The sequence below is a fragment of the Dermacentor andersoni genome, chromosome 10 (genome assembly GCF_023375885.2).
Source record: "Dermacentor andersoni chromosome 10, qqDerAnde1_hic_scaffold, whole genome shotgun sequence".
In the NCBI taxonomy this organism is placed as follows: Eukaryota; Metazoa; Arthropoda; class Arachnida; order Ixodida; family Ixodidae; genus Dermacentor; species Dermacentor andersoni.
In genome coordinates, this window is record NC_092823.1 from 133,694,866 (window position 1) to 133,719,881 (window position 25,016).

The 25,016-nt window shown below is 43.8% G+C and overlaps 2 protein-coding genes and 1 long non-coding RNA gene across 6 annotated transcripts in view; 1 reads left to right on the top strand and 2 right to left on the bottom strand.

Moving 5' to 3' along the window:
* The window catches only part of LOC126545124 (U3 small nucleolar RNA-associated protein 25 homolog), a 34,751-nt gene extending 32,701 nt beyond the window's left edge, over nt 1–2,050 (bottom strand). Inside the window, exons 1-2 of one of the 2 annotated variants that reach the window (XM_050192848.3) lie at nt 1,499–2,050; nt 213–356 (exon numbers count right to left, since the gene is read on the bottom strand). In XM_050192848.3, the coding sequence (XP_050048805.1) occupies nt 213–356; nt 1,499–1,888 (534 nt within the window). In that variant the 5' untranslated portion in view covers nt 1,889–2,050. Of the gene's footprint in view, nt 1–212; nt 357–1,450 lie in introns of both variants that reach the window. The other variant, XM_055078246.2, reaches the window with a different exon arrangement.
* A 174-nt stretch (nt 2,051–2,224) lies between these two features.
* On the top strand, nt 2,225–22,944 carry LOC129388122 (uncharacterized). Of its 2 annotated transcripts, XR_008615150.2 has the most exons (5): nt 2,225–2,480; nt 17,178–17,253; nt 18,281–18,374; nt 18,961–19,076; nt 22,700–22,944. It is a non-coding gene; the product is annotated as an uncharacterized lncRNA (long non-coding RNA). The 2 variants fall into 2 exon arrangements; XR_008615149.2 differs by lacking the exons at nt 18,281–18,374; nt 18,961–19,076 and having other exon boundaries at nt 2,236–2,480.
* LOC126545128 (uncharacterized) overlaps nt 10,932–25,016 on the bottom strand; it is a 35,030-nt gene continuing 20,945 nt past the window's right edge. For both annotated transcript variants that reach the window (XM_050192851.2, XM_050192852.3), the window contains exons 11-16: nt 23,109–23,332; nt 21,731–21,978; nt 17,500–17,776; nt 16,146–16,251; nt 15,224–15,351; nt 10,932–11,490 (exon numbers count right to left, since the gene is read on the bottom strand). In XM_050192851.2, the coding sequence (XP_050048808.1) occupies nt 11,425–11,490; nt 15,224–15,351; nt 16,146–16,251; nt 17,500–17,776; nt 21,731–21,978; nt 23,109–23,332 (1,049 nt within the window). In that variant the 3' untranslated portion in view covers nt 10,932–11,424. The remainder of the gene's footprint in view (nt 11,491–15,223; nt 15,352–16,145; nt 16,252–17,499; nt 17,777–21,730; nt 21,979–23,108; nt 23,333–25,016) is intronic.

Here is a 25,016-nt window from a genome sequence, read left to right on the forward strand (position 1 = left end):
TGCCTTCTTGTTCCTAGATTCTGTGCCCACATCTTAAACAGCAAGCCAAGCTGCTGCTGTTCTTGCCTCATTGACTCTACTGTGTGTACCAATTTTTCTGAAAAGTGATCTCGTCTTTTGTATTCTACAAGAACTGTCTACAGACATGTAGCAAAATGCATTCCTGTGCTCATAAAATTCCACATGATTTGACAAATATGTGAGTACTCAACCTTGGTTCCCATGATTCGAAGTTGGCCCAGTGTTGGCCAGCGTAGCTCGTGGCGAGTTCGTTCAGCATTTTCGAGAGGAAACTTTTCCCCTTCAATGTTCCACTCAAAGTGCACAGAGAAGGGATCATTATGTGCTGGAAGTTCCTGCAATCATCAACAAGGCACAATAAAACATCTCATTTCATTTTGTCGGCATGTAATAAACTGCAATACATTGCAAGTTATCCTTATGCCTGCGTTCTAGAATGACATTCTGCTTAATACTACGCAAAAGCTGAAGAAAGCACATGGCAGTGCTGCACCTCAAGTGAAGTGGTCACTGCACTTAGACGACACCCCCATGTGATTCCCAAATAAGAAAGTGCATGAATCAAGAAACTCCTTGTCATTCGCCGAGCATCCCCACTGAAGGAGTGTGTTTTCGTCAGCTAAGAGGCAGCGCTGTGATCAACTCAATCAAGACGAGGTGGAGCTTTGAGTCGAGGCTCATTTGTGAATATAGGAGGTTAGCTGCATCAACCAGAATGACTGTCATCATAATGTTCAAAAGCAAAGCATGTGTAGGGACACTAAGCATTCCTTTTGTGTCAGCCCCACTTCACACATGCCTCTCAGTAAAGAACCTGTTGTGCTGTTTCCTGCACAACCCTCTGGTATCAAATAGTTGCTGTCATGGTGTCTGGCTGCTTTCTCTAAAGTGCGCAGTTAGCGCTCCAAGTTCTTTCAACTTTTCCTAGCATTATTAAGGAACTTTGCAATTCACTCGGCGCCCAACTGCAAGCGTAACATTCGCGAATAAGCTTCCTGCAGAGTACTGTGATGCCCAACACGCACTATTCCGTCTTGGCAATTTCCTGTAAATATAGGATACCACTCTAGGGTATCGGCACTGCAATGTTTCAGCTACCATGAAAATGATGGAGTAGCCCATGGATTTACCGAACCTTTGAGCATGTGACTTTGTTTGTTTTGATTCAACTGACTTTATTGGTCTAAACTTCAAAGCAATCACATTTTTGTAAACGCAGAGGCAAATATGATTCGGTACACATGAATAATCACTTCTAATCGCATTTATAACGAAATATTTTGTTGAATATTATGTTTCCAACGGCACAAAGTCGTTTGAATACAGAAGGCAAATCCATCATTCGCATGCTGGCTGAAACGTCATACTTGTAGCTCCCGTAGACGCCACCGCAAGATTCATGAATTTCTCTAGGAAACTATGCCTGTACCTTCCATTGGCGCGTAGTTAAAATATGCAGCACCCGACACAGAACTACCTGTTCTTGCTCCTCGTCTTCAGCAGCACTGTGTTCGCTCGCGTCGTCATCTTTCTCGTCCAGCGGCCGATCCTCACTCTCGCTGCCCGGTTCGTCGTCGTCCGGCGATTCATCGCCACTGGCAGCTCGGCGGCTATCGAATGTGCCCAGCAGTTGGCCCACAGCATCGTCGCTCTCGCTGCCGGAGTCCGCCGCCGACTGAGAGCTTTCTTCATCGTCGGAATCGGCTGCGGCCTCAGAAGGCACGACTACAGCGGCGCGATCGCTTACTGACGGCCGTTCGTTGGCCGGGTGCTCTTCGCCAAAGTTGACCCAGTGCTGCCTGTCTTTCTTGGACAGCTTCGGAGTGTCCGCTGCCCGTCGCTTACGGCCCCGTGGCGGCCGCCCCATTATGCTTGACAGCGTCCGATCACGTTGGACGAGGTCAGCGAAAGGTAACTATTTAGTGAAACCACGTGAAACTGTGTTGTCATGTGCTGTCTGCGCACGAACACATTGCCCACGTGCAGCTACTGCTGCCGCTACCGTTGCTACCGTTACCCCGGATGGATGGATGGATGGCAGCTTCACCCTTTGTAACGGGCGGCGGCTGGCGCCACCTAGCCTTTTGCTCCCCCTCCTATTTTTTTCTCTTTATATCCCCTTCTCCTTAAACTAGTTTTCACTCCCCTCCTCCCCCAAAAATAATTATCTAAAATAGTATAGAAAACATTTGCTCCCCGATTTATGGTATTATTTCTCCCTTGACTTCCTCCACTAATCCTCTAGCCTCCCCTTCGTTACTGCCACTCTTTTCTCGTCTATTTGCCTTCGTTCCCCGGGAAAACCTAATGCCCCTTCCATATGTGTCACTGTTCCATATGACTGTTCCCTCAGCCAGAGTCGGGCGAAGGTCTGTGCATCTCAGCACTATATGCTCTGTGGTCTCAATTTCGGCTCCGCAAGCTGTGCACAAAAGGTCCACGTCTTCAAATTTAGCCCTGTATGTTTTCGTTCTCAAAACCCCCGTCCTAGCTTCGAATTATACTCTCTAAGAACAGTTTAACCCTTTGGAGTGCCCCTTCTGCCACACAACGATAATCGTCATCTGCCTTGATGCGTTTCCTTTCTTTAACGCTGCGAGCCCGGTACTTTCCACTAACGAACGGCATGCGCGTTATTAGCATGATAGCATTTCCTGTCGGCAATGCTATCATGCTGATAACGCGCGTGCCGTTCGTTACTGGAAAGTACCGGGCTCGCAGCGTTAAAGAACGCATGAAGGCAGATGACGATTATTGTTGTGTGGCAGAAGGGGCACTCCAAAGGGTGTAAACTGTTCTTAGAGTGTAGTGAGCTGCCCTGCGAGTTATCAAATAAGAGCTCTCTCTTTATCTCCTGTTTTTGTGTCCTGTATACATAGATAGCGCTGGCTTTCCGAGCATTCTTTCTTCCCACATTTTTCTTTCCGTCTCCTTCACCTCCTTTCCCACACTAGAACCACGTTGGACTCCCTCCCCTTTTCCGCGGAGACGCAATGTCGGCCTCGCCGACCGCATTTAGCTCCATCGCATTTCCGCGGCGTGCTGCTGTTTCTGGTGCACTTTCTCTCCCTCTACTTTCATTCCCTACCCCCTGTGCAGCGCGGTTGAGGTGTCCTCTGCTGAGAGACAGTACTGCGCTGCACTTTACCCCAACCTTTCCTTCCCATCAATAAGGATCTCCTTCTCTCCCTCTACTTTCATTCCCTACCCCTCTGTGCAGCGCGGTTGAGGTGTCCTCTGCTGAGAGACAGTTACTGTGCTGCACTTCACCCCAACTTTTCCTTCCCATCAACAAGAATCTCCTTCTCTCCGTCGGCTGTAGGTATCTAATCCTCAGCTTCCTAGTTCTGAGTGCCCACTTTGTGTTGAAGCTTTTCATGTATAGATATTTGTACACTTTTCCCGCCCACCTTTTCTCCCCCTATGCTGGGAGTCTCTGTTCATATTTTAGCTTACTTATTGCCTCTCTACCTTCGAATGACGTTCATCCCATGTCCCCTGCGTTCCCTCATTAGGGGTGTTCCTGTGCGCTCGTAAGGCCAACCTGCCTACACTTCTCTGTCTTGTTTCCATGCATGCCTGAACTTCTGATTTCATGCACAGTACTGAATTTCCGAATGTGAGGCCAGGTACCATAACCCCTTTCCATACCCCTCTAACCACCTCGTACCTATTATAGTTCAATAGTGCCTTGTGTTTCATTACAGCTGAGTTCCTTTTCACTTTTTCAATCATAATTTTTTCCTGTTCTTCCAAGTACTTTTTGCCCTTGTTTAGCCATATGCCCAAATACTTGTATTTTTCAACATGATCAATCTTAGCGCCTTGTATTTCCAATGGTTCCCCCCTTTCTTCATTGTATACTATTATCCCAGACTTCTCTCTACTGAATTGCAGTCCCAATTTTTCTCCCTCTTCTCCACATATGCTCATTAGTTCCTGTAGCCCTACTCGGGTGTCAGCAAGCAGTACAATATCATCTGCATACATCAGACCGGCTAGTACTTGAGCTACCTTCTGCCCTTCCAGCATATAGCTTATGTCGGTTCCTATTATGCTCTGTTCTAGCCTCTTTTCCATTTGGCTCATGTAAATAATAAAAAGCAGGGGCGACAATGGACAGCCCTGCCCGAGACCTCTTCTTATTTTAGCTGGCTTTGTAGTTTCCCCCTCCCATGTTATCTCTACCTCATTATCTGTATAAACTCATTGTAGGAATCCAATCACCTTTCTATCTAGACCATATTCCTTCAACTGGCTCCATAACTTTTCACGGTTTACATTATCATAGGCTCCTCTATTGTCTAAAAAAGCTATCCATAGCGGTTCCTGCCTGGCTGTCGCTATCTCTATGCACTGTGTTATAACAAATAAATTATCATCTAGCCTTCTGTTCCTTCGAAATCCATTCTGTAGCTCTCCCAAGATCTCTTCACATTCTGCCCATTCCTCCATTTTCATTTTCACCATCTGCATTGCTACTCTGTATATGACTGATGTGACAGTTATTGGCCTGTAGGATTTAATGTTGTCCTTGCTTCCCTTACCTTTGTAAACTAATATCATTCTGCTTGATTTCCAGTCCTGTTAAACATCTCCCCCTACAACTATTTGTTCAATAAGTTGTTGTAATTTTAATTTACTTTTCTGGCCTAATATGCTTATCAATTTCATGGGTATGTTATCAGGTCCTGTCGCTGTTCCCACGGGGACCTTGTGTCCATTCTGTCCCATTCCTTACTTGTCATCCCTCTGTTCTCCTCCTCTAATTCTGTCCTGCTGTTGTCATTGTTCTCCATTTTGCTACCCTCTGGCTCTGCAAATGCTGCCTCTATTGTTAACCTAATATATTCCTGAGCTTCCTCTCCCTCTACCTTTGTTCCTTCTGGTGTGGTCAGTGAGTGCTGAACCACCTCTGTCTTCTTACTCTGTTGCCTTGTGTGTTCCCAAAACTTCTTAGAGGCATTTCTGTCTTTTTTTCGTATCTCTAACAACCACTGTACCCCAACTTTTGCTATCTTGGCTTGAATTAATGCCGATGCTTCTCTTTTCTTTGCAAGGTAATTCTCCCATTTTGTCTCCACCTCTTCTGGTGGGGCTCCCCTTTTCTTTGCTGCTCTGTGTTTTCTGCACGCATCTTTGCGTTGCTCTATGGCCTCCTTAACTTCTCGGTTCCACCAGCTTTTCGGTTTATGTTTTCCCTGCTTACTTCCTAGTTTCCTAATCTGTCCCTTCTCTAACTCTCGTTTAAAAATACCTATTAACTCGCCGTTACAAGCACTTATGTTAATGCTGATTGGGCCACTGGAAGGAAAGCAAGGTCTAGTTTTGGATTTTGTAAAAGTATCTCTATGCTTCAGGAGCCATTAAAAAGCTTTTTTCATGGCTTTTGAGAAGCACAGAGCTTCCTACAATAATGTATGCCTACAAGAAAGCGCACGCCACCCAATCTTGGAAGCCGTGGTTTTCGTCATGCTTTTTTGCCTTCCTGCACGCTTTTCATGCTTTTCGTGCTTCGCAGGGTGCGAGATTGCGACTTTATTCTATGCCACCATGGCAACCACCGTTAGGATCGCAGGGATGAACGCTCTTTAAAAGAAAAAAAGAAGAAACAAAACACTCAACGCCAATATCGGAATAGCTTTTTTTGTGTGTATGTGTGTGCTCTAGTGGTCAATCTGAGGCCAAATTTTGTGAAACGTTTTTTCTTCTTTAATTTCATTCTTATCCGTCGTGGTGGCGAATGCCCAAAGTCTACAAAGAGAGGGTTGTCAACGAAATGGAACCCATGCTACAGCTCTAGTTGACGACACAATAGTTTCATTGAAAAGAAACTAATAACTAATAATAAATAATAACGATAATAATAAGAAAAAAAGGCACGTGTCGCGCGAATTCTGTTGAATTAGCAAATGCCCGCGAGCACACGTTTTTAAACTTTTTCTTGCATTCCTGACCTGCGACTCGAACCCGCGACCTCGTGTTCAGTAACAATGCCATAGCCACTGTGCCTCTCTGGCAATTAGAATCGCCAGATGAAACTGTTGCGTAACCTTAAAGTACCAGTTGCAAGTGATGACTGAAATTAGAACTGCGGTGAATGTTTCACAACTAGTGCGAATTTTCGCAAACTACATGCGGGCCAAAACAACATTGTAATATACACTTTTCTTGCCACACAAGCATAGCAAAATTACATCACAATGGCGGACACCTAAACATGTATAGCAAACTTTTGAAAGTCTGTGCTGTTCATGGAGCACTGGAAAGGCACCAGCGCTCAATTTTGGCGCTCACAGGTGCTCACAAACACGGGGACATGTTTGTTTCTCTCTTTCTTGTCTGTGTCTTTTTCACACAGTTTTTCATTAAGATGGAACGCCAACTCGCCCAGCTCTGTTTTGATGCATTCAATTTGCTTCCACTACAGCAGCGGGAGGAGCATTTTTCAAGAGAAGCTTTCTTTGCCTGCTTTCCCGTTTTCATGTGGAGCTGCTGGATGCTGTTGAGTCGGTTGCTATAGTGGAGGATATATATAGAGCTAATGAATGAAATCGTAACTAGGCTGGCTTCAGAGGCAGCAGTTGAAGTGGGAGACAAGGCACCAAGGCAGCCAGTAGGCAACCTCTCCCAAGTAACAAAGGCCTTAATAAAGAAACAACAAAGAATGAAAGTGTCCAACTCAAGAGATAAGATAGAATTCGCGGAACTGTCAAAACTGATCAACAAGGCAAAAATAAGTGATATTGGAAACTATAACGTGAGAAAGACTGAAGAAGCCGTAAAAAATGGACGCAGCCTGAAATCAGTGAGAAGGTAACTTGGCATAGGACAAACCAAGATGTATGCACTGAAAGATAATCAGGGTAATATCACCAATCTCGAAGATGTAGTAAAAGAAGCAGAAGAATTCTATACTGACCTGTACAATACCCAGAGGAGTCGTAATACCTCCATTAGAAACAGTAATGAACAGTATACAGAAACTCCTCCTATAACTAGCGATGAGGTCAGAAGGGCCTTGCAAGACATGAAACGAGGAAGAGCAGCAGCAGAAGATGGAATAACAGTTGATTTAATCAAAGATGGAGGAGACATAATTCTTGGAAAACTGGCGGCTCTTTATATGTAGTGTCTATCGACTGCAAGGGTTTCGGAAAGCTGAAAGAATGCAAACATTATACTAATCCACAAAAAGGGAGACATTAAAGAATTGAAAAATTATAGGCCCATTAGCTTACTCCCAGTATCATATAAAATATTTACCAAAATAATCTCCAATAGAATAAGGGCAACACTGGACTTTAGTCAACCAAGGGAGCAGGTTGGCTTCAGGTGAGGTTACTCTACAATGGATCACATCCATGTCATTAACCAGGTTATCGAGAAATCCGCAGAGTACAATAAACCTCTGTATATGGCTTTCATAGATTACAAAAAGCATTTGATCCAGTAGAGATACCAGCAGTCATAGAGGCATTGCGCAATCAAGGAGTACAGACCGCTTATGTAAATACCTTGGAAAATATCTACATAGGTTCTACAGCTACCTTAATTCTACACAAGAAAAGCAGGAAGATACCTATAAAGAAAGGGGTCAGTCGGGGAGACACAATCTCTCCAATGCTATTCACTGCGTGCTTGGAAGAAGTATTCAAGCTATTAAACTGGGAAGGCTTAGGAGTAAGGATCGATGGTGAATATCTCGGCAACCTTCAGTTTGCCAATGATATTGTTCTATTCAGCAACAATGCAGACGAGTTACAACAAATGATTGAGGACCTTAACAAGGAGGGTGTAAGAGTGGGGTTGAAGATTAATATGCAGAAGACAAAGATAATTATCAATAACCGGGCAAGGGAACAAGAGTTCAGGATCGAAAGTCAGCCTCTAGTCTGTGAAAGAGTACATCTACTTAGGTCAACTAATCACAGGGAACCCTGACCATGAGAAGAAAATTCACAGAAGAATAAAAATGGGTTGGATCGCATATGGCAGACATCATGAGCTCCTGACTGGGAGCTTACTGTTATCATTGAAAAGGAAAGTATACAATCGGTGCATTTTACCGGTGCTGGCATATGAGGCAGACTTGGAGATTGACAAAGAAGCTTGAGAACAAGTTAAGGACCGCGCAAAGAGCAATGGAACGAAGATTGCTAGGCATAACGTTAAGAGACAGAAAGAGGGCGGTTTGGATCAGGGATCAGAGAGTAAATGGGTATAGATAATATTCTAATTGACATCAAGAGAAAAAAATGGAGCTAGGCAGGTCATGTAATGCGCCAGTTAGATAACTGTTGGACCATTAGGGTTACAGAATGGGTACCAAGAGAAGGGAAATGCAGTCGAGGACGGCAGAAGACTAGGTGGAGCAATGAAATTAGGAAATTCACAGGCGCTAGTTGGAATCGGTTGGCGCAGGACGGATAATTGGAGATCGCAGGAAGAGGCCTTCATCCTGCAGTGGACATAAAACAGGCTGATGATGATGATGATATATGCAAAGGTTATATGTGCACTGAATGAAAGTATCAGCAAATGATCCGGTATGACCCTTGTATGCTGACTGTGCATGCGCATCTGTTTTCTGCATAACAAAAAATAACTTCCTACATAAAGCAGATGTGGCGATCGCACTCGCAATTCCACGTGCACTGACTCGGCCATGATAGTCAGCGACTCTCGAGCGGCGTGTCGCAATTACCAAAAAGAAAACATCTCAAAGCAAGTCCTGAGCATCCTTACCGAAAACAGTGACCGAAGAGGAGGATATCTTCCAGAGACCTACATCGTCTGGACCCCAGAACACGAGTTCCTGGCAGGGAATGAAGCGGTTGACACGATAGCCCGAGAGCATACAAGCCAGGCTTTCCTGCCAGAGGGGACCATAAAGGTGACGAGACAGGAAGACATCCCAAAGAAATAGACCAATATACTGCAGCACCATAGACTCGAATGCAGAATGTACCCCCTACCTCACCTGAAACTCAACAGAGAAGACAGTTAATTTAAGAAGACCGCAAACAGACTCCTATGTTAATGGTATCCTGTTGCATAGGATATCTCCAATGCAGTTCCCGTACCTATGCAAGTTTTGCAGAGTTCTGGGCACCATGCACCACATGGTAATGGAGTGCTCGAGGCCCACGGGACCCCCTCAAAAACTGAAGATGGCAGGTGAAAAAACAGGCAATTCAGACAAGACGGAAGAGGACAAGGAAGAACTGTGGGAGGCCACACTGAATTGCCCAGGGTTGGATGGCCAGCGAAAGTTGGTGGACTGGGCCAGGGTATAAAAATTGTTACAGCGCAATCACATGCAACCACAAGTAAGAAGGACGGGACACAAGCGCTTGTGTCCCGTCCTTCTTACTTGTGGTTGCATGTGATTGCGCTGTAACAATTTTTATCTCAAGTATGCACCAACTCGCCCAGAAAGCGAGAGCCCATAGATTCCTGGAATGAGGAAGCTGCCCACCTGAGGGTGAGGAGAGATCTTTCTCTCTATCGCTAGTTCACAAATAAATGTTTCTCTCTCTCTACATAAAACCTAAACATATAGTGTTGGCTCATGGGCCCCTTTCAAGCACACCGATTTGTTATTGGAATGGTGAATTATATTTAACAGCTTCTTTTATTTACCTTAATTTATTTGATTTAGCCATTCAGTAAGTGCCACTGGGGGTGTGCCCATTCTTGGCCAATCCTCCAAAATGGGCGACACAAGAGCTACAGAATCCCCAAAATGTTGCTTGGTATGTGTCGAAAGTTTCTGTGCACACTCCTGTCATTACCTTTCTTTCCTCGACAAGCATAATGCATCGCCTTCGTCTTTGTGGCATTACTGCATCTTCATCTCACACTGTGCATCCACTTGATTTGGAGTTTGTATTAAGGCGAAAGCCTTAGCTGGGGCGAAAAATCCTATGTCCGGTGTTATGGCACCAAAATTCATAGGGAGCTGAACCCTCGACTTTTGGTGAGAGTCGAACCCAGTACCTGCGGTGATAATTAGGGCGAATTAGGCCATGGATTTTTTTATAAGAAAGTGTGAAACCAAGGCGAAGAAGAAGCATCAGCATGAGCTGTGGTGTTAATTAAAGGAAATTTAATTAAGATAGAATTAGTTAAGGCACTCAAACCCATGCCATTTGCTGGGAGTCAAACCTACTTGGAGATATGGGTGAATAGGCCATATCTCCAAGTTAGATTACAATCGGCATCGTGAAGGTAGAGTCAAATCCACTACCTCTGGTGTTAAGGTGAAGTAAATTAAGGCACGGTCATTTAAGAGGAGTTAAAGCACTCGAACCCACAACCTTCGGTGGGAGCTATACCCATGAGTTTTGGTGTTAATTAGGGCAAGATTAATTGAGGCATAGTTAATCAAGACACAGTTAACTCTAAGGTAGAGTTAATTAAGGCACTTGAACCCACAACCTTTGGTGGGAGAAAACAAGTAATATGAAGTAACAACGCATTAGAATGAAAATGTCAAGCAATGTCATGAACGTCTTGTGAACGGGCAGGCTTTCGCCTTCATCCACTTTAGCGTAAGCTAAAGTGACTGTCCACTTTTTTAGCATAGCTTGTGACTGAGGTAGTGGATAAACATTAAAAAAAAAAAAGTTGTGAGCTTTGAGGCAGATAGATTACACGTCGCATAGCATGAAAGTAAACAATGTTGTATGCATTGCCGTTAGTTGTAATGCATTTACCAACCGCCTCCCTAAAGCTTTGCTTCACATATATTCCGACATTTGCGTTAGATCTGCATATTTTTTCTCTTTTATTTTCTCCTTAAGTGGCCCACAGTATTACTTACCTCCTCCAAATCAGAGGGCGCCAGAAGACACACTACTTTTGTGTCTGCCGCATGGAAGAATATTTTTCAACAGTCTAACTCGTACTTGTTGAAGAGCTCAGTTTTATGCAGGAAATTTTCACTTACCTAATAATGTTAGAAAGAAAAAAAGAACACTCTCTCACACAGCCCGAAGGGAACGAAAGGCAAGATGAAAAAATGACACAGTCACACAGTTCCTTGATCATTCCAGATGCACAACACTTTGTACAGTGTGCGTTTAGATTATTGTGGATGCACAGTATTCCACACGGGATGTGTTTGATGAACCTTTACAGTCCTGTAGACACAGTACAGGCGACATGAGTCCACTTGGCACGTCGTCAGCTAGAACGCACACATTCTCAGCCCAAGGAGTGCAAAGCACTGGCGGGCAATGCATTTGTTTACTTTATCACACAGAGTTCTTCGGCGACGGTGTTGCCACACAGCCCTCCACATGTTATACACAAATATGTACAGGTGCCTTCATGAGGGAAGCAAAGGTTTGCCACATGGAGGATACAGCTTGGCAGGAAGTTCAGTCTGGTGCTGGACTAGACAAGCAGATGACTGGCATCTTGCACCACAGCAATGTGTGTTTCATGGGCCCCATCAGGCACCTGCAAAGAATATTTGCATTCTATAACAACTCCCAGCATTAGCCTCGGCAGCAGACAATTGAGATACAAGTTCTCAATTTGACCTTGCGTATGTTTCCATCACTCAGCTATTGTAATCACCAGGTTTGGGCACTGCAAACAAACAAGCACGGTGTGTAAATTATGTGATGATGACCACTGTATGCTGTGGGAACAGCCAAATACTCAGTCAAAAGCCTGCATGCTCTTATTCCCAGAAGAGCCAGTCTTCACACCGCTGAAGACAATGTCAGTTAACGCTATCGCCTACCACAGTGTTAGGAGATAGACAACAGAAAACAGTGGTAGGCAAATGAACAACAGGAAAGAAAAAAGAGAAAAACAAACTATGAGGATAACACAAGCTTCAAAAAATGCTACACGAAAACTTTGATGCAGACACCAAGGACGCCAGGCCGTGACAGAGTAAACTACAAAATCACATCACAATCCTCGCGCACATGCGTGTGTGTCATGGCCTAATGTTCCCGTTATCCGCATATAAGTTTTCATATAGTATTTTGAAGCATGTGTTATTCTTGCGGCTTGTTTTCCTTTTTCATTCCCTTTCAGTTGTTTTCTTGGCGTGTGATAGCTGGGCTATATTGTCTATTCGTATTTAAACAAGCATTTACCGTGAATAAAATGTAGTTGGAGTTCAGTGCCCGCGCAATGTGATTTCTTTCTGTCTTTGTTGTTCGTAATGCCTCTAACCATGAATCAACAGCAGTTCACCCAATTTTCCGTGCTTTTGGCCAGTAGTTACCTGGCCAACCAACTGCATGGCTGCAAGTACATTTGCTGCATTCCCGAAAAGTGCATAGTTAAAAGCGAGATGAGCTAAGGTTGTAGTTGTTCCATTCACATTCAGCTGAGCACTGCTAAAGATTCTGCTGCTGATCTGTCTTCAAAGACACAGAAATTCTTTCTAGGGAAAGAGGAAAAAAAGAAAACCCGGAGTCATCGGTTTATTTCATATTAGAAGGCTTAGTAATGCGAGCATCAGCCAGCCATCAACATCACTCACAGATAATTTGCATAGATTCGCAGCACCTGTTGCATGTGCAATCAACTTAGAGGGTCAACGCTGTAGATGTGTGGCAGCAGACACGAGTCCCAAATGGTCTCAGACATACATGCACAGTGGTGACTGGTCATTTGAAAGAATCCGCCCTTTCGGAATGAAGTATCACCCTGGAGGTGCTGCAACCTTCCATGAGTTCCACAATATTTCTCATTGTGCTGCTGCCCTTCGGTTTCCACCACAACTGTTCTTCTGCTTCGCTTTATAGTGGCTGCACCGTGGTAACCCAGGAGAATTCCGATATTCCCACTTCACATAGCTTTTACTACCACGCCCTCCTGCCCTTGCTTACCCATTTTAGATTCAGCATTGTCATGCGTGTCGTTTCAAGTTACAGCATGGCAGAATCTGAATTCCATCTCGTTTCTTATCTATCAAAATACATAGTACTACATCGAGACGTTCGACTGCATGGCTCTTTCGTAGGTGTGTGATTACTTTGTTTACAGGCAAGCGCTCAGAAACCGATACCGCGGCACGTGTACCATATTTACTTGAATCCAATGCGCACATTTTTTCCTATAAAACCGACCCATAAATTGCGTGAGCATTAGAGTAGAGTATGAACCTAAATCTGCGTTACCATATCACCATCTGCATTTCAAAATGGCCACCTCGTACGCAATTCAAGCCTAGCTGCCATAGCTTCCTCCATGTGCTGTAGTATGTGTCCTTAGGTTAGTGCACCATTTGTTTTCCTGTTCCTGCGTTTGCTCTATCAGCACAGAAGTGCCAACTGCAAAGACATGTCGGGTTCATTGTGATGCCGCAATTAGAAGGGAAGTGAACATTTGAGTGGAGACGGACGGAAATCGGGCCGCATCACCGGTGTTCGAAGTTCCTGAAACTTTCGTACGGGACTGGTGCAAACAGAAGGAGAGGCGTTATACTCCGGCACCTGCTGTGTACGATGCGGCCACCTGGACCCTAACTTGCAAGTGATCTACACGTCTATGCGCAGAGTCTACGCATAGGTGCACCACACTCTGTTCTCGTCGCTTAGTTTGCATTGAAGCAAAAGGCAGCACAAAGGTAAATTTGCTCGCTCCTGCTACCACACTTCCTCACTCCAGCATTTTGACAGCAAGTTTCTGCGGTCATCGAGTTACGTGTACATGTTTGCTTGTGCAAACCTGATACCAGGCTTGTTAATTCAGATAGCAAGCGAATGTTTCCAAGTTTATACGGCCGATAAAACTACTATCCTTACTTCGTATAGCTGTCTACTAATTTGCTATTGCAGTCGATGCTTTGCCTTTCGGGCAAGAGTGCAACTTTTTTTATGCATCCCAACTTTAGTGCTTTGGGAGTACTAACTCTTCTAAATTAGTTTTTCTAAATGAGAGAAAGTTGTATTTCTGTATGAAAGCATGAGGTACGCAGTACTGTAAAGGAGTTTTCTTTCTTTAGGTGACGGCAAACAGGTGCGCGTTACAATTGAGGGCACGTTAGAATCGAGTAAATATGGTATCTGTTTTCACAAGATGCATGATAACTGATTTTATAGCATACAGCGATCAAACAAGCGATTACTGCAAGTTTCTTACTCACTTTATTTTTCTGGTGGATGTGCAACCACCAAGTTTGCATACAAGCACTCACATGGTACACCTCACTCTAGCTATGCCCGTCTGTGCTTGGGCTGTATTCTTGAATGATCCACTTCATTTTCCATTCTTTTCGCTTTTTATCATAGGTTGGCATCTTGAAGGCCGCCGCATCGCTGATTTTGCTCGGATCAGCCACTCCGCCCATTAAATGATGAGAATGGAAAATGAAATTGAATGTTACAAAATATGGGCCCAAGTTGCACCAAACCTAAGTAAAGGTATTTAAATAAGTTGTATGAATTTTACTATATTTGAAAAAATATAATAGTAGTGCTAGTTTATCCACATATTGAGCAATAAACCATGTATAATATTGCACACATTAAAAAATATTTGTTGTGTTAATGCCACTTAAAAATTGCTTATTTTTGCTCAAAATAAGTAACTCTGGAGGATTCAAATGTGCAACAGACTTGTCCCTCCTTTTGACATCATCATCATTATCATCATCATGGCGTTGGAAACTCGTTGCTCGTTGTACAACGAATATTGCAGTGCCTATTAGAAGCGCTTGTGCCTATTTCATTTTCACTTCAGGACAAAGGCCTCTTTAAGAGATGTCCAATTACCCCTGTCTTGGACCAGCTTATTCTATTTTGACTGCAGACTTCCTAATTTGGGCATGCTGCCTACTTCACTTACCCTCTCCTGGCACCCATTCTGAAACTGCAATAGCCCACCGATTATCTTCCATGTGGATTACATCACCTGCTGAACCACTGTCTTCCTGTCGCTTAATTTTATGCCTATAATTTTTTGTTCCATTGCTTGTTGCACGGTCCTTAATTAGCTTCTTCTCAAGCCTTTTTGTTAGCCTCCAAGTACGTTAACACTGGTAGAATGCAATTTCACAATTTTCAAGAATGCAACTGTACCACCTTGCCCAGCCGTTCATACCTTTTATACTTTAGCAGACACATTGGCTGAAGAACTGCAGCATCACAATGCAAATTGCAAAGTACCCACCAACAGCCGCATAGTGGACACCTTGAGCCAGCACAGGTGAAGATTTTATGCTCACCTCAGTGGTAGCCTCCACATCAGCTTCATCTGCAGTGGTGGTGACGATGGCGTACTGGTGTCCTGGCAGCTCCAGCAGCTGGCCACCGGCCTCCACAAAGGTCTCCTCCAGAGTTCCATCAGATGGTTCTGAACATAGGAATCCACAAATGTAGTTCATAATGGTTGCTTTGCTATGTTACAAAGGATGTTGCTCGCAATATGCTACCACAGTTAAAGGGCAGACAAGACTGAGGATCACAGCGAGATGAAAACTTGAAGGGATCAACAGTGGAGCAAGATGCTTTGCTGGGCTAATTAGTGTGTTGGCTTGATAGAAAGTAGCGCACAGACTGAAGAAAAGAAAAAGAGGGACGAAAGAAGAGCGTGTTCTGTCCTTTCGTCTTTTTCTTCACTTTTTTCACTACTTTCTATCACATCAGGATCAACAGTGATCAAACGAGGGATGCCACTGAAGCCAATGTTTCATCAACGGGACTTGTCTTTGTCACAGCAACAACTGCTTCCTGTCTGCTGAGAAAACAAAAACTAAGCACACCAGATGAACAATGCCCTGCTCACAGATTAATATTCTTTTTCCTTTTTGCCACCCCTGCTTCTTGCGAGAGCCAAGAAGATCTCAGCAGCTATGGTCTGGGACTTGCATCATGTACACTAACCACCAGGTGCATGAATTGTATGCTCAAGTACTACTTCAAGGCTTTTAATAAGGAAATTAGACAGTCACTGCAATGACCCAAATTCTGCTCTATGTTTACATCATTGCTTTTTTCACACAAAAGCTTTGTAGTTGGTGATGGTGATGCTTCAGACACCTTGCAAAAGCAATCTATTGCTTGACTTCATAGTATTTGCCTTTAGTGTCCCTCTGAATGATTCCTGCATGGTTTCTGAAATGGCCATTCAGGAAATGTAAAAAGCACCTTGCTCGTCAGCTGCAGCCAGCAAGCCTTCTGGGGCTGCCTCTTCATATTCCGTCAGCTCCTGTTCAATCAGGTACACCTCACACTGGGCACTCATCTGATGCTCCTGCAATCAGTAGACAGTGACACAAGTGGTAAATGCTGAGACCACATTGCTACCACGAAAACTAAATGGGCACTGCAACACTTCTTGAACATGGTAAGAAAACATTCACGATCTGCAGACAATGCTGGCATGAACTTGCAAGCTAAATATTATTCCACTGCTTGCAGCAGGGAGCCCACAATCTCGAATGAAATATTTTGCTCTCTCTCTCCTGTGGCTTTCAAGGCCCCTTCTATGATGGCGTCACAGACTGCACGACAGCTCATAAATGCCAGTCATTGGGAAATTGTTCCTGAAGATAAATTACTCCTGAGCAAAAAATGCGCATGCATGCATACTACTGCAATCTCTTGGCCAACAGGGAAGCGTCGGACAGTAATACAGCCCACCCGTCATGTCACTGCTTGCATGTCACTTTCCGGCACCTTTGTCAGATGCCAGCCTTTAAGAGTTGCCGTAAGTGAAATGAACGCTATCAGTGCTACCTCAGCTGAGAGAGGAAATATGTTGTGGAGGAAGGGGCAAAAAATAAACATTGCGCTCTTTGTACTGTACTTATTTGAATCTAGGCCAACCCCCAAAATTCGGAAGGGCAGAAAACAAAGAACAACAAATCTTTTCCTTGAACAAAACTGGCATTTGGCTGTGAAAAGAACAAGTAACAACACTGGAATGTTGCACTTTTGGAATGGTCAGATTATCAGATCAGCCAGAATTTCATCCCACGTGGCCACAACCCAGTTCACTCTCTAAGCGTAGTAAACATGCTGTTGACGTCGAAGCAGACAGACATGAACTTGTTGCGAGCTAGGCCTAAACCTTTGGCCTTCTTGGCTTTCACCTGTTTGGTTTCTGTTATTACATAAATTCCTGGTTCTCTTTGTGCCCTGATAACATCAGCAACATCTCTTTCCACTTCGTTGCAGTGACCTTTCTACGGACAGCAGTGTCTGGTGGTTGCGGCCAAACAGCATCCTCTAGTCTAAGCCAGGACCAACTTTTGTACGTAATTTCTAAAGAAAAGTATCAACCTAATACATTCAAGTAAGTACAGTATGCTTGTTCTAATTAGGTCCTTGCCAAAAATATATTTGGGAGCACATTCTTTGAAAGGAATCGCGTGTGCTCCTCACATGTGAAGAAAAAGCCCTTTCAGGGCCACTTTAAGGAGATTTTTCATTATGGCTTTGGCAACATTTGGATCAGCTTGGCTCAAAGATTTTATGCGCATTCCCAAGGGAGGCCTACCTTGAGCAGGGCCTGGCTCTTGAAGGCCTGGCCACAGCGGTCGCACAGGATAGTATGCGGGTCGGCGTGACGCCTCTCAATGTGCTTGCGGATGTCGGTGAATGTGTAGCCATAGAAGTCGCACACGCCACACTTGTAGTCCTTCTGGCCCTTGTGCCTCTTCAGGTGCAGCTCTTTGTTCTTGGCATGCCGGAACGAGCGGTTGCAGATGCTGCACACGTGCTTGGGCTCCTCGTGGATCAGCATGTGCTTGGTGATGTCCGACCGCTCACAGCCCCTGCGGTATACGAAGCACATCTGCAAAAGGCTCTCTCATGGCTGCTTTTTAAGGGACACTACAAGAGAAGGAAACACTGGATTAGTTCAGACAGATAAAGCACCCTTTCAAAAGTCTGCTTTCATTAATTTCTATATGATAGGTTCATTACTAGAGCAGAAAATGAAGGCAATACTTTAATTTTCTTGAATTTAGTGCCATAACCCCAGCACCAGTACGTCAGTGTGATATTATAGATTTCAAAGTAATTTCTGGTATTTGGTGCAATGAAGGTTTTTGAAACTTGCTATGTTCATCACTTTAGAATATGATTCAGTCTATCATTACCAATAAAAGATTACTAACGCCTGAGCAGATGCTTTCAATATCAATGACACCTCGGTGAGCTGGTGCGGGAGCAACAAGTGGTACCTGTCTTTCGCTTTTACACCTTTTCTGGATTACGAAGCCTTCTCCACCCAGTGAGCACTGCAGAAGTTCAGCTCAGCTTACTTTTCTCTTCAGTGTCCCCTCAGAGCCTGCTTACAGTAGTTCAGGCTCGGACAGCTCAAGATGCTGGTCAATTCAAGCATCTTTAAAACTGCTGGTTGGGCTGCATGTGAGTATGAAGCTGGGCTAGTTGGTTTTCATTCAACGTAGCAGAAAATGCCGATGACATGACAAGGGATGCATGCAGGACAGATGCACCATCAACTGATTTTCGCCTGCAGTTTATAAACTTATTCTCGTGTGCTACACTATCCCAAATAAAAATATTTCAATGATCAGCACATCTGTCCTATTTTTATCAGTTGTCCTGTGTCTCATCATCGGCGCTGTTTGCCATCTCAGTTGGGGTACTTTGCTTTTAGCACACTTTGAAACCAGTTAATACAAATTAAGAATTGTCTACTACAAATTTTTGGTCTCCCAGAGAAGAGCAATACAGTCAAAAATGGCTGATGAGGAGACATTCAAAAAGCTCAAGTAGTCAAAGCATGCATAACATTCAAAATGCTGTGTATGCCGGCAGGTGCAACCATGAGTGGGCATGGCCAACTCGGTCACGAATTAACATTTGTGGTGTCCAGGATGTGTGAGCACATTCACACACTCGTTGCGGTGGGCGACTGCTCACTATTGCATATTGTTTTGTCGGTATACGCAATGACTCGTAATTCTGTTTTGTCCCCTACCTTGTTCAGCTTCAGATAATTCAAATAAATGTATATGCATTGACTAGGCCAAAAAATGCCTAACCGATAAGGAATCATGGCTTCAAATGCATACCAGTGCTGTACGACAAGCAAATTTTAACAAGGTGAGTTCCGTGGAAATTTGCAATATAGATTGAAGGTTCGATATGAGGTAAACTTATTATCTAATCTATGAAGCTAACTTTTTGAGGAGCATGCACGGGTTTCATCTGACTGCTTACTGCTGCTTTCCAGGGACTGAAAATTTTACTCTCATGACTGAACTTTATTGCACAAGCAGCTCTAAGCTATGGAAGCTATGAGGCTACATGCTGTGCCAACAAATCATTGTCTTTTGTCATGCTGCTTGCTAAAAAGCAATTACAGGGAACTAGCACTTGCCAGGCGGTGCTGTGACATTGCCAGTGTAACTAAATGATGCTGGTGGCAGTTTCTCTGGCACTGGTGGAAATGAGGTGGCATTTGGTGAATGACAATAGGCATGCACCTGTACCATCAACTGCCTCAGTTCAGCATGCCAGTTTGAACATGGAAATGCCATATACCAGTAAATGTTCCCATATAATGTATAAATGCTCCAATATAAATTTAAAGAGACACTTAAGGGAGAAATAAGTTGACCTTGCCATGAGATCATGGATCTTGATGGCACCTGCTTAGGCCCAGTTAATTATTTATTTGGCAAAAAAATGACTGCATTGTATTCTAAAAGAGACAAGGGCTACGCGAGTTTGGTAACTTTTACTGAGGCACAACGGCACAAGCAGGAATATATATATATGTCTTAAATGTCTATGACATCATGATGACATACTGGCACAAGTAGGAATATATATATATATATATATATATATATATATATATATATATATATATATATATATGTCTCAAATGCCTATGACATCAAGCTGACATACTGGCACTGGGGTTCAGGCACGAAACTAAAGAACACTTTGATGTTTATATATTATTTTTGTTGCCATAATAATCAACCCATTATTATGAAATTCACAAGAATAGAGTTTCAGAAGAATACCTTGTAAGTCTAAACTGTTTAGTGCCCTTATAGTGTCACCATGCTATGGTTGTCGCACCTCCTGCTTCAAATGACACAACCATTTTCTCTCTTTTTTTCTTAAAGATCTTACCTGAATGTCATACATTTACAGCTTTTCAGTTTTCCTCAGGTGAACAAATCAAAAGCTACATCGCGAGTACATCCCTTGGGCAGACATCAAACAAAGAAAATAAACTGATAATGTTTGAGCTCAAACACCAATCTTGGCGAAAGCACAGCAGTGACCTTGAACTTTGTAGAACTTACTGTTGATATGCATTTTGCATATAGCCTTTCATATATAAGTGTACATTGTATTCCTCCACTGTTATCAGCAAAGGCTCCAATGCGCTATGTCCTGGTGTTGGCACTTGCAGCACATGCTTTGTCATTTGCGTCGGATTAGCCTGTGGTGCCTGGTCGCCTACAGAGTGCAGCTTCAACATGCATCGGCAGTGCCTGCACGCTGCCTAATGCTTCGCTTTTTTTTTCATCAAGAGAACTATTCAACGAGTGTTGTGTTGCCACACTGTGCGAAATTTATCATAACTTTATTCGTCTTTCTTTTTTTTTCAGCTTAATAATGACAACGAATCTAACACCAATAGCTGTATCTAGCGGCAACACATGATAGATAGTGCTAGACAGCGCAATAATGACGTTAGAAAAGGATACGATAGTCACTTGGCTGAACACTGCAAAAAGTGCGCATGCACACCCATGTTTGGCGATACAACTTTCTTGAGGAAAGAAAACACAAAAACAGAACGCGAAATAGTTGGAGAGCATTTTATAAGAAAGACAGGTGACAAATGCATCAGCTGTCCGTGTTTGGTTTAGCAGGAAAAGGAAGTGACATTTCTTTCGAGGTATCTAGGCACATGAACTGATTGACCATACAATCATTTGTACGATCTGATTCACTTATATACGATCTTTTGTGTGTATGATGATGAGCACATTATGTAACTGATGCGCAGAGCATAAATAGATGATCGTTTGATGTAGCGCCAGTCCTGTCGTATGTGTTCCTTTCGTCTTCATCTTTAGCACGTTTTTATGAAAACTGTCAAGATGAACCAACTTGCCAAAACCATGTTATTGTTACAGAGTCCATGTTTTTGTCCATTTCTGCCTACTATGGTGCATTTGCACAGTTCTATTGTGAAACTGGTGGAGTCCCACGTCACTGTATTCCCACATCCTTATTTTAATTTCGCATGAAGCACTGGTGTAAAGTTATTGCTTTGCGCAGAGAACAAATTTAATGAATGGGATAGGCAAGCACGTTTCATTTCCAGCATGACAGCAGCACATTGCAATGCGGTGATTGCTGCCAACCAGCCACCCACAACATTGTTGTCATTAACATCCTTAGCCATTAAATACCAGCTATCATTACGACACTTATTGATTGGTAGATATCATAGCCTAGTCAGCTATCACACGAATAGCAAGCAAAAGGTCGAAGCATGAGATCATTAGGCATAAAAATATGGCCAACGATTTTTCTGAGATCAGTACAAAGGACTTAATATGCAAAATGAATTAAGTACTTGACTTAAGTACACAAGTATGCGTACTTAATGTGTATGTGTGTGCAAAAGTTGTCCCTATTTCCCCCCCGCCCCCCTCACTATGCCTTTCTGTGCCCGCTGTTAACAAACACGAAGCTGTTCCATTTGTAGCAGACAGACAGACCTGTAATCGCAGAGGGGACACTTGAGGGGCTTGTGTGGGTCGTGGGTGCGGGCATGGCGCTTGAGGTGGGCCTTTCGGCTGAACTTCTTGCCACATAGAGAGCACTCGAAGAGCACCTCGGCCGGCATGTGCACCATCTTGATGTGCATCTTGAGGATGTACGGGTCCTTGTAGCGTTTGTTGCACACCGGGCAGGTGCAGGCGCCCGGTTGCGTGTGCCTTGCCATGTGGCGCCGGATGGCGTACGCCTGTCGCAGAACAAGACAAGAACCAAAGATCATGTCATTTCATTTTAGGATTACACCGTTAACGGTGAGAAGTTTACTCAGTGTATTAAAGGGACACTAATTATTATTTCAAAAACAGTTTGTTAATTTAGCAGTAAGAGGCTGTTTACTAGAAGAGAGAAGGTCCAACTTCCATTTCTTAAATATTATGCCGCAACTTTTGCACCAGTCTGATGTTACTGATTTCGAAGATTCCTTCTTTTTTTGTATTCTGGTCATTGTAGTGCAACAAAATTTCTTTAAACTTACTAAGGGCAGTGTTTGGTCCATTTAAGAAACAACGCAGTCTATCTTTATCAATAAAAAGAACTCGCTAGGCCTGAGTAGAACCAGCATTGTCATTTTGGTGGCTGGAACTCGTTCAGTGGTGAATCGTTTCTCGTCAGTGAACAGCACTGCACGATGGCGTTCCTGAGAGAAATGCCTGAGAAATGTATGGCACTTCTGAGGGTGGTTTGGCTTTAGAAGGCCATTGAAAGCATGCATTTTCTGACTGAATGGTGATTGAAGCGATTGAATGGATTGAAGTGATTGATTTATTGAAGTGATTGAATGGAAGCTCAGATAACATTTTGTAATGTTTCTAACCGAACCATGACTCATGCTGGACTCCTTTGCAGTTTTCTCAATCTTCTCTTCATTTTCTGTTTGATCCGCTGGCTGACAAATCTGGCAATTGCAGAAGATTGCACAGTACAAGCTCTTCCACTCCTGGCTCAATGCTTGACTGTCCTGAAAGCACCAGAATGTGAACTGGATTGTCCTGTGGGAAGCACCAGTGATTTCCGCAGTTTTCTTCTGGTAGGTCCCAGACCTGGAGAGCAGAACAATCTTGGCCCGGACGCATTTAAATGGTATTACTTTGAAAGTGCAACAGTATGCAATATCATACTTCACCAATAAAATATATATATATGTAAACAAAAAGTGCAAAGTTGCAATACTACCTGACAACTACGACAAAAGTTACACCTTGTAAAATTCAGGTGCAAGGACTTTTCGGCCACTTGGTGCGACTGAGGTCCTTGCCCATTAGGTAAGTGAACAAAGGAAAACATCGACCAACACAGGGGTTCTTGGAGAGTGCTCACCTGCTCTGCAATGTGGTCGCAGTAGGGGCAGATGCAGCGTGGGTGCTGCGATCGGTAATGTGCAACGAGAGCCTCACGTGACAGGCAGACGTGCGGGCAGCGGCGGCAGCGCACCACTGCATCCGCATGCGAACCCAGCAGGTGCTCCTGCAGTTGCTGCGTGTAGCCCGCCTGGAACTCGCAGGCTGGGCACTGCAGCTGTTGTTGCTCCTCCACACTTACACCTGCATGTGAACACACCAACCTTTTGGACCTTCTCTTCCCGGTCCTTATTTGACAGGCTATGGGCACGTGGCCATTCCCTCATTCATGCATTTGTGTAATCTATTTTATCCAGCCATCCATTCACCTAGTCTGCCTTCTCACAGTACAATTTCTGTATCAATTTCGAGCACAAGGCCTAAAGGCCTTGAAAAAAGAAAATACTTTTAAAGCCACTTGCAATGAAATTGCACTTTGGCTAAATTGGTTATAAATGAGTAGTACATACCTTTGAAGCAATTTTGGCAAAGCTACAGGGCAAGTAATTTTCTAATTTTCTTATTAGCACCCTTTAAATATAACAGCACCTAAGCAGATGATGTGTGCAGCTTGTGGTTAGCGAATACGACCCAAATTCCAAACCTTGACCTTCAAGACTTTCAGTGTGCCAGGAGTGGTGGTATTGCACTCACTGCTCTCAAGCACAGATATGATAACTCAGAGCAGCAGTGAGAAAAAAACTGGCTAGTTGGTGTAGTCTTACCCTCGTTGCCATCATAGTGGGCGTGTATTGACACACTAGAAGGCAGCCAAAAAATCTCCTGTTTTATTCCAGGAGCTACCAATATACAGTTCAACCTCGATATAAAGAAGTAGGTAAAATCGGCAATTTGCCTCGTTATATCCAAATTTAATTGTATTGAAATTCGACCTTTTCTTCAAATAAGTACAGTCGCCGATCAATATTTCTTAGAGAGGGACCGCAGAATTTTCCGAATTATCGGGCAGAAAACAAAGAAAGCAAATTTGAGTGAGAAAACAATTCATTTTGATGAATTTTGGTGTCGGCGACGAATGGTACGGTTTTACGTCACATCGACTATAGCTTCACATCGACGGTACGAATTAAGTGAAGCCAATCACGCTTTCGCGTGCACTCCGCCCTCGTGGCTGAAAGCGTCGCCCGCAGCGAGAAGTCTCTCACTCCAACGGGTCGCCAAAACTTGAGATTACACAACCTTCAATACTAAATGAGCGATAAGACAGCTTATATGATGACACACCATTTCGACATGCCCACTCTTTGCACACGTGGCAGGTTACCTCTAAAGGAGGGTGCGCGAATGTGTATACACTCAGCCGCACTTACAGCCACGTGCCGCCATGGCCGAGACGCACGCCAGAAATCGTGACGCACGGCAACTTACCTGCACCCCCTCCCCCCACGCAACGCGCGCGCGCGTTACTGCGAGCTTGCTTTCCTGCCCCTCTTTCCCTTTGCTCGCACGGGAAGGCGGCACTCGAGAAGCCACCATCTTTCTCGTCTCAGCCTCGCACACTTTCACTTGCACCTAAAGTGCAAAGTGCGTGGGGTGCGATAGGATCTTATCGCACTTGGTCTTTATGCAGAACGTGATGCGGCTCCACTTCAGCAGTCGCTCTTGTCATGCTGCACGCGATTTGAGAATTGCGTTTGCAAGCAAACGCTTGTAATTCAACCATTTGCCCATCTGCATCCACGGAAGTTTCCATTTATTGTCTCGGTATTCCTCCGCAGTGGAAACGAAATTTCGTCATATTGAAATCACATAAAAAAACACTTTGTTAAATTGAGGTTCTAAATCCATGGTGTTCTATGGACAAGAGGTTATGAAAAGTTAAATACTTCGTTATATCAAGAATTTCGTTATATTGAAGTTCCTTATA